This window comes from Andrographis paniculata, unplaced genomic scaffold (genome assembly GCF_009805555.1).
Source record: "Andrographis paniculata isolate CXL003 unplaced genomic scaffold, ASM980555v1 Contig37END, whole genome shotgun sequence".
NCBI lineage: Eukaryota > Viridiplantae > Streptophyta > Magnoliopsida > Lamiales > Acanthaceae > Andrographis > Andrographis paniculata.
In genome coordinates this window covers 2,936,467-2,949,090 of record NW_026137570.1, presented here as the reverse complement: position 1 = coordinate 2,949,090, position 12,624 = coordinate 2,936,467, and the positions used below count along the sequence as shown (strand labels likewise).

At 41.8% G+C, this 12,624-nt stretch overlaps 1 protein-coding gene across 1 annotated transcript; it reads right to left on the bottom strand.

The window, feature by feature from the left end:
• Positions 1 to 11,383: 11,383 nt before the first annotated feature.
• On the bottom strand, positions 11,384 to 12,374 carry LOC127250616 (probable carboxylesterase 9). The gene has a single exon (XM_051273985.1). It carries the CDS (start codon positions 12,329 to 12,331, stop codon positions 11,384 to 11,386), a length of 948 nt encoding a protein of 315 aa, XP_051129942.1. The 5' UTR covers positions 12,332 to 12,374.
• Between the last annotated feature and the right edge of the window lie 250 nt (positions 12,375 to 12,624).

The following is a 12,624-nucleotide window of genomic DNA, read 5'->3' as shown; positions in this document are numbered from 1 at the left end:
AAACTTGGGAAGGGTTGGAAATGGCGTTCCATACTAGATTCTTCAATCCTTTACCAACTGTTTCTCTTACCGATTTATTGGAATTGAAGCAATATCCAGAAGAGTCAGCCTCACAGTTTATTGAAAGAGTGCGCTTGATGAAAGGACGTTGTCCTACTATAATCAATGAAAAAGAAATGACCAATTTGGTGGTCAGGAATATGCATGGCCGCCTAAGAGAGGCACTCACTGCTCATGATGTGGAAGATTTGACAAGTCTTGCTTCCAAGGCTGGACGCTTAGAGTCTCTTTTCAGAGAAAAGGATCAGAATTTCAGGCGTAATAAAGTTCGGCATATGGCGAGTATGGAAAAAGAAGCATACGACTTTGATTATGATCAGACGGAAGAAATGGCGGCCAAAATTATTTCAGGAAAGCCTTATATGTGCTCTAAGTTAAAGTCAGTGCCAGGAACTGAAGGAAAAGAGCAACCTACGTTTGACAATTCAAAGGCTGATGAAATTTTTTGATATTTTGCTAACTGACGGCCATATTCGAATTCCAAAAGGGCAAAGGTTGGCTACTAAGGAAGAAATCAAAGGAAGACTATATTGTAAGTGGCATAACTCTTTCACACATAACACAAGCCAATGCACTCATTTTCGAAATGAGATCCAAAAGGCCGTTAAGGCAGGTCGGCTCAAATATATTACTTTGGGTGTAGAGCAACAACCTTTTCCAAAAGTAACCACATCAATGGTTAACATACAAGCAAGTCCTAGATCGGGAAAAGGGAACTCATCAAACAGTGGCCGACCAGAAGAAAAACTCAAGGTTTATGAAAAAACAGTGGCTGAAAAATGGGATAAACAAGATGGTTTGTTTAATGTGGAATTAAAGGATCAAGCTTTAGTTCGAGAACACCCGACTAGAAGGACGGGTTCGGTCGGAAGCAAATGGACTCGAAATAAAAAATCTTTACCAATTGATGTGGATCCTCGTTTTCCAGGCATGAATCGTACTCAGATTCGGAATGCCAAGCGCAGGTATGTTGCCAAATACAGGGATAAGGTCTCTTCCTCGAAGCAGCCGAACGATATGCAAGGTGCTATTAATTCTCCAGAATGAGGTCGGTCCATAAGGGTCACCTCATCGAAGCAACCGAACGACATCCGAGGCGCTGCTAAATATACTGAAGGAGGTCGGTCCATCAGGGTCGTCTCGTTTGAGCAGCCGAATGATGTGCAAGGCGCTATTGATTCTCTGGAAGGAGGTCGGCCCATAGGGGTCACCTCGTCAAAGCAACCGACCAGCATACAAGTTGCTGCTAATTGCAATGAGGGAGGTCGGTCCATAAAAGTCTCCTCCTCAAGGAAACCTAAGTATGTGCAAGACGTTTTTAATTGCAATGAGAGAGGTCGGTCCATACAAAAAAGAGGTAAAGAGGTACCAGATGAGAGAATTGAAGGTTTCAGATATCAGTATTGTGAGCGGATTAACATCAATCCATCTCTGGAGGAATTTCGTTTGGACTCTCTGACAGTTCAACCTGAAACTGAAACCAGGGACGAAATTCCAGAAACTGGTTCAAGGTCTGTCAAATCTCGATTAGGGCCGCGTGTCCCCTGCCGAATGATAGGAATTAACTGGATTGAAGAAGAACCCTTGTGGGCAAGTCTGGTGGATGATTTTATAGAAGAGCCAGAATGGGCAAAGATTTCAGATCCTGATTTTCAATCAGAGGTTCCTCCAATAGTCTTCCCCCCCCCCCATTCCAGAAGGCACAACATCTCATTTGAAGCCTCTATATGTTAATGCTCATATTTGTGGGAAACCAATCACGAAGGTTTTTATAGACAACGGAGCCGTCTTTAATGTGATGCCATTAAAGACTCTCAAGAAGTTAGGGAAGGGAATTCACTATCTATCTCCTGTGGATTTTGAGATGACTAGCTTTACAGGGCAACCGACCAGACCAGAAGGTATGATGGTCGCCTCAATTGAAGTCGGTCCTAAAAAGATTTCTTTTGTTTTCTTTGTGGTGGATGCGGATACTACATACTCAATCCTACTTGGACGAGACTGGATTCATGCATCTAAATGTGTACCATCAACACTGCATCAACAATTAATGTTCTGGGAAGGCAATGAGGTCTTAAAAATGGAAGCAAATGACAACCCGTTTGGAGCATAAGAACAAGTTGAAGAATCAGTTTTTTATTCCGATCATGTACCCTCAATGTCTCAGTTCTTTATGGCTAATGAATACCCAAATAAAGGTTTTAAATTCATCAGCCATAACTCAATGTTCTTTTAAAAGAACATTTTTTCTATATGGCTCTTGAGGAAGCCAAACCTAATCTTTGTAATATATCTTTTATGGAATGTGCAAATTTACAAGATTGTAGTGTGCTTATTAATCAGTTTTATTTAGACCAGATATTGAAAAAAAGTAGAAAAATAAAAAAGATTCGTGATGTTCATTTCCAAGAAGATGAGCAATTTCGTCGGCCTGATTTATTAGAGAAAATAGAGCCAGCTTTTTCAGCACAAAATCCTTTGTTGGAATTTAACTTAGGAACCGACTTGGTTCCAAAAATAATCAAGATGAGTGGTTATTTGTCCAAAGAGCAACAAATATTGATGCTCGAAGTTATAAGAAACAAAATTGATTGTTTAGCTTGGGACTATTCGGAAATTCCTAGTTTAGAGCGAAATCTGATAGAGCATCGGTTGCCCATTAATAAAGGTTTTAAGCCTTACAAGCAGCCTCCAAGGCATATGAGTCCTGACTTAATGCCTCATATCAAAGAGGAAATTCAGAAACTTCTTAAAGTAGGTTTCATCCGGCCTTGTCCTTATGCAGATTGGTTGGCCAATATTGTACCGGTGGTTAAAAATAATGGTAAGATCAGGATATGCATTGATTTCAGATATCATAACATGGCCACTCCTAAAGATGAATATCTGATGCCTATGGCCGACATGCTAATTGACTCGGCAGCAGGACACAAAATTCTCAGTTTGATGGATGGCTATGCAGGGTATAACCAAATCTTTTTGGCAGAAAAAGACATTCACAAGACAGCATTTAGATGTCCATGAGCTTTAGGTATTTATGAGTGGACAGTTATGCCTTTTGGTTTGAAAAATGCTGGGGCGACTTATCAGAGGGCCATAAATTCAATTTTTCATGATCTCATTGGTAAATTCTATGGAAGTATAAATTGATGATGTCATCGTCAAATCTTCCAGTTTTGAGGAACATTTGAAAGATCTTAAAGATGCTTTCAGTCGGATGAAGAAGTACAAATTGAAGATGAACCCGACTAAGTGTGCTTTCGGTATCTCAGCCGGGAGTTTCTTGGGATTCTTGGTCCATGAAAGGGGAATTGAGACCGATGCTAATAAAGCCAACGCAATTCTTGCCAGCCGACCACCCAAATTAAGGAAATTCAAAGTTTTTTGGAGAAAGTAAATTATTTCAGACGGTTCATCTCTAATGCTGCTGGCAAGGTCAGACCAATCACTAAATTATTAAGGGCAGGAGGAATTGTTTTTTAGTGGGGACCAGACCAACAGACAACTTTAGAAGCTATAAAGCAAGCATTGGCTCAACCACCTGTGTTGATGCCTCCCAAAGAGGGTTGGCCCCTCAAACTTTATTTGGCAAATACATATGAAGTGATCAGTTGCTTATTAGCACAAGATGGAGATGATGGAAAGGAAAGGGAAATTTATTATTTGAGCAAGACTCTCATAGGACCATAATTAAATTATACTATGCCAGAGAAAATTGTTATTCATTGGTGTTTGCGTGCACCAAACTTGAACATTATATGTTGCCCAGAAGAATTGAGGTTATTTCAAAGATAGATCTCATCAAGTTATATTTGCAAAGACCTACTATGCAGGGCAGACTTATGAAGTGGGCCATTAAATTAGCGCCTTTTGACTTGTATCATTCCCCTTTGAGGGCAGTGAAAGGCCAAGCAATAGCAGTTTTTTTGGCAGACTTCGCAGGTCGTGAGCAGGAACCGACTGAGTGTATATCTTATGTAAGTACCCGAAATTGGTTAATGTTTTTTGATGGTTCTACCTCAGGAAACAGATCGGGTGCAGGTGTTTTGTTGGAAGGACCAGATGGTCAAAGGGTCAGTTTGCAATTGCAATTAGAAGCCATGACCCATAATTCAGCAGAATATGAGGCTTTAATCTTAGGATTGGAAGCCTTGATAGCCAGGAAAGTTCAGTCGGTTATCATAAGAGAGGATTCTCAGTTGGTAATTAACCAAGTAAACAAACAATATGTTTGCAATTATCCCCATCTACGCAGATACAGGGATGTGGTAGGTCGGTTGCTATCAAGGATCTCCGAAGTGATAATTGAGTTCATCCCTAGAAAGGAAAATCAATTTGCGGATGAATTAGCTCAAAAGGCTTGCAAGGGAATCCCGAGAGATATATGTGCAGAGGTCGGCCCTGAGACAGAGACGTGAACCGACTGGAGGACAGATCTTGTCATGTATCTATAAGATCCAGGAGCGAATGTACTGATTGGAATACGACTGAAAGCTTTGGGGTTCAAACAGGCTTTGGAGGTGATGACAGAAGTACACAGTGGGATTTGTGGAGCTCATCGGGCAGGTTTGAATATGAGATGTGCTATTCATCGGTTGGGTTTCTTTTGGCCAAAGATTTTCGAAGATTGCATACAATTCGCCAAAGGTTGTTAAGAATGCTAGAGGCATGGGCAGTTGAATCACTTGCCAGTCACAGAGTTACAAGCTATGGTAAAGCCATGACCCTTTAAATTTTGGGCTATGGATATCATTGGTAAAATTCATCCCCCATCGTCCAAACATCATTGTTTTATTCTGGTTGCAACAGATTATTTCACCAAATGGGTGGAGGCGGTTGCTTTGAAAAATGTGGATGAGAAGGAGGTGATAGATTTTGTGTTGAATCAGATCATATATAGGTATGGTATTCCTTATTCAGTAACAACCGACCAAAGTCTGGTCTTTACTGGGGAGAAGTTTTTAAGCTTCTTGGCAGAGTTTGGTATTCGTCTGAATCATTCTTCACCTTATTATCCCCAAGCTAATGGGCAGGAAGAAGCAGTTAACAAGATTATTATTGGGATTATAAAGAAAACAATTGAAGGAAACCCAAGGAAATGGCATTTGTTGTTATCTCGAGCCTTATGGGCGCATAGGAATAACAGAAATTCTGCCACAGGGTTTTCACCATATCAGCTCACCTTTGGACAAGATGCTGTGTTGCCAGCCGAAGTCCATGTTTCATCTGGACGTACAAGCTTTACCACTGATGAGTTTATTGAGGAATATCAATAAATTATGTTACAGCAGTTGGAAGATTTGGATGTCAATCGACTTCATGCAATTGATCAAATTGTGAAGCTGAGTGAAATCAGGGCTAAGACTTACGGAAGGAAAGTTTTTTATAAAACATTCAAAGAAGGAGACCTGGTCTGGAAAACTATCCTTCCTACATATAAGAAGATTGATCAATTAGGGAAATGGTCTCCGAATTGGGAAGGACCATTCATAGTTCAAAAAGAGATCGGAAATGGTGTCTATATTATTATAAATCAAGAAGGTAAAAGGGTACACGGCTGTATTAATGCTAAATATCTGAAGAGGTATTTTCCTGCCTTTTCAGATAACAATAAAGCATGAAACAGTAATTTTATTCAGAGCCCGATTACCAAGGGTTCGGACCCAAAAAGGGTTCACTCATTATCAGATGTTGAGTCATGGAGAGGATTACTTTCTTCTTAGTCAAAATCTTCATTCCAGTGATTAGGGATTAGTTCTGGTTCTTCATCAATAAGGTCCTCTAAGTCAGGTCGATACTTCTCCTATTGGTCTTGCATCTTCTCTAGATCATAGTCAGTGCGAGCTTTCATGTCTTTCACGGCTTGGCGCTCACGATCTACAAGAGTGCGTAATCTCGGAAATACTGCGCGCTGATTGGAGAATGTATAATCCCAGCCAAGGTCTGGAAGTATGGCTGTCACATGGTGTTCAATCAAATCCATATGATGGTCAATGTCGGGAAGGCGATTTTGTATATCCCGAAGGGTCTCGTATCCTTTTAGCACGTTTTCCATCAGGCGAATAACACGATGAATAGTTTTTCTGCCTCGTTGGAAAAATCTGAATTTGAAATCCAATTGTTTAAGTATGCATAACAGGTCCTCCGCATGGCCTCCAACTGGATGATTACCCACGAAGAAGGGTTGAATAACACCTTGCCAATTGTTTACAGGAACATGAGGACGGTTGTGTAGCATTTTAATATTTATTTGCAGGCGTGCTCAAGGTTCAATTTATGGTTAAACGTTTGTGCGTTGATTTGCAAGGACTGCAAATGCTTATGAAGGAAATGTTTTGGATATTTTCCCTTGAGGGTAGGAGTCTTGGAAGGTGATCCTTGACAAAAGGAGAAAAAAATTATTTACTAAGTCAAGGTGTTCAAAATTTTATAGAAAAGACTCTAAAACGGTTTTTATCTGAGACCATTTGTCTTCTGTCTTGGGGAGTCACTTGTTGTTAGTAGCCGACTGGTACAGCTTTATAAGTTGGGATAGGGTGTGAATCTTTAATTCTTGGTCCAAGTCAGCTGCATTTTTCTTGTATCGATCAATCAGGCATTGCTCATCGCTTATGTGGCCTTCCAGGACCGACTTTTCTTAATGAAGTACTCTCAATTCTGCCTCTTTTTGTTGGATTGATCCTTCTATTTTCGTTTTGGCGTTTAAGAGGCCTTCCATTCTTCCAGTCGCCTGTTGAATTGATTCATTGGTTTTAGTCAAGGGGAGGAGGGTTTGCTGCCCTCGGGTCGGCGGCTCTCAGGACGGCTGCCTCTAGGTCGGCTGCTCTCAGATCGGCTGCCCGTCGGGTGCGTCTATGGCGGCTGCTGCTGGTTCGTCGGGAGCGATTTGGACGGCCGCATCAGAGATATTTCTATCTTTGGAGGCTACCGCATCAGGGACGACTGCACCAGAGGCTACTGCGGCAGAGGCGGATGCAGGTGTGGCCATTGGTGCCATATTAGGTAGAGATGGGTCGGAAACGACATAAAGTAACCTACCCATCTCTGAAGCAGTCGCCTCACTGTAGGATAAGGCCCCTGTTGTTGCCAGTTCGGCATGTGAAGGCGCTCTCATTGAGGCCCGTCATTTGGTCGGGGGTTCAGGTTTGTGAAGTTGGTCTGTTGGTGGCTCTGCTGATTTGTTTGGGTTTGAAGCAGGTTTGACGGTCGCCCTGGCCGAAGTCGGACCTGAATATAAAAATAAGGATTAATAAAATGGTAAGGAAAGAATCAGATTAAGTTCGGAATATGGGAATATACCTGGGCGAGGTCGGGTCTTTACGGGGGCCAAACCTGATGGGCGGTCTATCAATGTCGGTTGATTATTTCCAGAGAAGAGAATAGCTTGAGTTTGAGAAGCTCTTCTTTTCCTCTGTGGAGTGCCCGATCCAGTGCCCTGAGTGACTAATTTCCTTCAGGTGTTGGTTAATGGGGTCGTCCCTAATATCAACGCAGGCTGAGGTAGGAGAATGCCCAGCAGACGATCTTTGTCAGGAGCAATTAAGGCCCAGGTGACCGACCACCATTCGCGAAAGGATTCAATTGAAGCTGGAGAAGTTCGGAAATGAATGTAGGAGTTGGAAGTTATGTAATTGGTAAGCTGGGATACATAAGGAGCGATCAATTCAGGAATGACTCTCCCATCTGGACTTTGAATTATTAAATGTGGATAGGCGATGGAACCAGGTAAGCCTTGTTGGCATCCGAATTGGCGTGCCAAAAATAGAGGCTGATAGCCGAAGGTATAAAATGCTTTGGGGCTTTTCTTATCAATTTTCTTGCTAATAAATAAAGATCTAGGTTTAAGAGCAGCATCCCAGGAGAAAGAGTAATTTGGATGCGGAAGTGGGTCTGGTTCGGACAAAGGCGAAGATACAGGGAATGGCCAAAACAGGCCGGATGTGTAACCGACGTACTTTCGGTATATGTAGAATCGGGAGTTACTACGGTCGTCGGCTAGAATAGCAGTGATGATAGGGTCGGATGCTTTGAGGGTATTACGACCCAAGCAGAGTCGGTTGATGGCTATTCCCAGAGATTTATCAGGTGTGGGAGCAACGGGGGGATGACCAAGTTGGAACGCGTCGGGAAAGTAGAGACGGAACCATAATTCTAAGAACCAAAAAGGGCCCGATGCGGCGGTATCTAATTTTTTACCGTCCTTATCTGTAAGGCGGGTGCTAACCCTGGATAACCCTTCAAAGAGATTGGCAAGGAAAAGAGTACCTAGAGAGAAGAATCGGCCAGAGGCTATATGTATGGCCAAGTCAAGATGAGAGGAAAGGACGCATTTCGAAGGAGAAACGATGACATACCTACAGAGCCAGAAGAGCAAAAAGGCAGTATGCTCACAGTCGATCACAGGGGTCCCGTCTGCTCCTTCCTGGTCATTTAAAAATTTGGTCCAGCCCCATTCCTTCACACCAGCCAGAGACCAGCCCAAATGGTCTGCATTGGGCTCTTGCCCATCTAGGGCACCCATTACAGGGTCTTCTCTTACAATTGGCAGATGTGCGATCATGGCCACATTCATGAGTGTGGGGCTGATGGGGGCTGCGGGAAGAAGGAAGACGCACATCTCAGGGTGCTAGAACGCCGACAGTGCTAGAAGAACTTTTTCATGTAAATGACATGGGAGCGTAGACAGAAGTATGGCCTGGTCAATGTGTTAGTTTTTCCATTGATCTTGAAAGTGTTCTGCTACCCTTTTGTACCAGGTGCGGTAGGGATCTTTGGGATCTGTTAGATGAGTTTTAGTGCTATCATGAAGACGGATAGCGTTGTAGTTGGGATTGTTGATAGCTAGTAGATTTCCTGCCTCCAAGACCTTTCTCATTCGATTGGAGTCTTCAAGGGTAGTGCAGTATGGGCGAATGGTTGGAGTGAGCATTTTCGTCGTACAAAAGCTATCTCAGGAACTGATCCGTCGAAGGGAAGTGCCGGTATGTATTGATTCGCCATGATTCTGGAGTTGCAAAGATTGAAAAACAATGAAAGCTAATAGCGAGGATGAAGAGTTTGGTGGCACAGAATGTGTTGCAGTAACTGATCGCAGTTGCAGAGGCGATTTCACCAAAGGGGTATGGTTGTATATATATTGCGAACTTCCAAACGGCGATTAAGGAGTGACGTTTGAAAGTCCGATGGCGGTGGGCAAGTTGTTACGTATGAAATTTATAATTAGGTTAAAAAGCCCAAGTTAGAAGAAAATATAGGCCTATAATTGGGTCTGTTGGACTGATCAAGGAGTGTTTCGAGAAAATTGGGTGAAATAGACGTGTTTCTAAGGAAATAGCGGGTCGGAAGGTCCGCAGGTCGGAAAGTCCTCAGGTTGGAAGGTCCCCAGGTCGGAAGGTCCGCAGGTCGGAAAGTCCGAAGGTCGGAAGGTCCGTAGGTCGGAAGGTCCGCAGGTCGGAAAGTCCGCAGGTCGGACAGTTTGTAAGTCGGATGGTCTGCAGGTCGGTTGGTCAATGGGTCGGACGATATGCAAGTCAGAAGGTCTGTAGTTGGGCCAATAAGTCGAATGGTCTGCAAGTCGGGAGGTTTGCGGCTGGACCAATAAGTCGGAAGGTCTGTGGTCGGGCCAACAGGTGGGTTGATTCATAGTTAGATAAGCGATTGTTGGTTGTTGTGGAGGTCGGATACCGCGGAAGGCAAGTGAGAATAAATAGCTTGGTCGGCCGAGAACATGTGTTAGCAAAAGAGGGGTTAACAAACGGTTGAGAGGAGGCGTTGTAATCGTTCGGGCGACGATTTCAAGTACTGTTTCTGAAGAGTATTTAAGGATTGGGATCGGCAACTGACAAATGATCTTCAACATCTTCAAACGACATCAAAGTCAGTGATTTGGGGATCATCATTTAAATTTTCAGTCTTTTACTTTCCAGTTTATTTTCTGTACCGTACAGTGTTTAGAGATTCCTAATCTCAGGCGCTAAATATATCAAATTTGAAGATAATTTCCTATTTTCGGATTTTACCTTTTTATTGTTGAAAAAATATATCAACAACTTTATTATTAAATTTGACAAAGTAAAAAATCAACGTCTAAATATTACTCTGGGATCAATTTTTATTTACCATAAATGTCACTTACTTTATTATATTAAAATATTCATCAACTTTAATTACTAATTAAATTTCTAAAAATACTTCATCCACATTATTACTTTTTTTTTTTACCTTTCAATATTTCTTTTTTTCTTAATTTTCGTATTGAACTCAAATACTCCTACACACATTTATAGTGTGTTTGTTTGGACATTTGATTTTGAATTGATATGTGAATAATAAAAAATTTAAATTTTAATAGTGGCATGATATGATATAAATAGGTGTTGATGTGATATTTTGAATTTAAAATTAATTTTAAATATAATATAAAAAAAAATAAAATAGGTAATTGAGTTAATGTTTTTAGGAAAGAAAAATTTTAATCCCTTCGTCTCACTTAATTTGTCTCATCTTTCTATTTCTATTTCCGCTTGTCTTACATGATTTGTCTTTTTTTTTTCAGAAATATAATTATACACTTTAATCATATTTTAAAATTCATAATTTATAAATTTTTTTTAAAATTAACTATTTAGTTATTTAATCTTAATATATAATTATTTTTACTAATACACTTCTTAATTACTTACTAATTATATAATACTTAGAAGTATGTGTCTAAACTAAATGAGACAATTTAATTGGGACGGAGAAAGTAATAAAATATTTCCTCCGTCTAGCTAGAAAGTATACATATTTTTATTTTGGGACGTCCAAGTAAACATTTTATTAAATATCTCACATTTTTCCAAAAATACCGTTACTTTACATTACATAATTACTTTTACACCAAAAAACAAAGAAAAAATATATCATTACACTATTTTTAACTGTCCACTATAATTAAAATACTAATATTTTTTAAATATCTCGCAAAAAATAAATATTTACTTTTTGTGTGTACGAAAAGAATAGTAAAAATTAATAAAGATACCCTAAACGAACGCACCCTTGAAATATCAACGGACAATGCAACACAAGAATCAACACACGACATATTATATTCATTTAAGACACATGCTGACAACCTATATTTTACAATACTGATTAATTTAAATCAGCATCCTATCCGACCCGACCCGAATTCGACAAGATTTTCTCAACACACACGAAAAAAATCTTCACATAGAAAAAATTACCCAATCGATCAATCCTAATCAACTAATTTTTTTTTTTATTTTTTTGTTGTTTTTTAAAATAAGAACTTCGTAATCAATGAAAACCTAAAAAATCAAACGAACTCTTTGATTAAATTAAGAATAGCATTGGCCCACTTATTCTGCGTCATATCAATCCCATGAAAGCCCACGTCATCAAAACGCCCCTCCACCTGCACCCCTCTCTCCACCAGCTTCTGCACGAATTCCTGCTGCCGGTCTATCAGCGGGTCGCCGCCGAACCCGATCACCAAACACCGGCCCAGGTTCCGAACCTTCTCCCTACCCGCCGCCTCCACAAACGGGTTGCAGAACCGGTGGTCCCGGTCCGCCCCGACCGGCAGCGCCAGCTCCCAGAACAGATCCTGAACCGGCAGCGGAAAAAACGGGTCCGCCGCCAATTTCAACTCGCTCTTCGTCCTCTTCTTCCCGCCAAAAAACGGCTGGTTCAAAATCGTTCCCGCCAGCCTCACCGCCGGCGGCCGCATCTCCGCCAACCGCAGGGCGGCGTTGTAGGCAATGTTGGCGCCGCAGCTGACGCCGTAGAGGTAGCACCGCCGCACGTCGCCGATATCTTTGATCCACTTATCGCCGGCGCCGGCGCCGGCCTGGTCCCGGACCCAGGCGACGGCGTCGAGCGCGTCGTCGTACTGCGCCGGGAGACGGTGCTCCGGCGCGAGGCGGAATTCGACGGCGACGAGGACGGCGGAGACCTCGGCGGAGATGCGGTTGCAGTTGTCGTGGAGGAGCGTGTCGGCGATGCTCATCTGGATCCAGCTCCCGGGGTGGAAGTAGATTATGATCGGGAGCTTGGGTCCCGGGACCTGCAGCTTGGCGGGGCGGTAGATTCGCATCCACGTTTTCTTGTCGGCGTTGAGGGTGACGTCTTTGCTGAGGACGGCGTGGCCGACGGCGGACTCGCCGGTCGCCGGCGATTGGGGGAGCTTGCGGTGGCGCGTGAGTGTACCGTCCTTGTTTAGGGCCACGTTGAGGTGCTCGTACGGATCGAATTTCGACTGCATTTTTTTTTATTTTCTTATTTTCTACGTATAAATTATACGTATATGTGTGTATGTATGTGTTGGGTATGTAGTGAATGAAATTAATTATTGTAGGTTGAAATTGGGTATGATATAATGGTCTGAAAAATAGGGGGATTTGTGGTTTTCCTTTGACTTTGTTATTTGGAGGTTATTAAATAAGTGGTTTTGGTTAGTTTTACTTGTGCTTAGTGGCTGATAATTTTATTATTATAAATATTTTTTAATTTCATTAGCTTTATGGTATGGTATTTTATAGGAGTAATATTTATTTT

What these genes read in the sequence shown, in the direction of transcription:
- LOC127250616 (XM_051273985.1), bottom strand. Translation starts at nt 12,331, where the DNA reads ATGCAGTCGAAATTCGATCCGTACGAGCACCTCAACGTGGCCCTAAAC.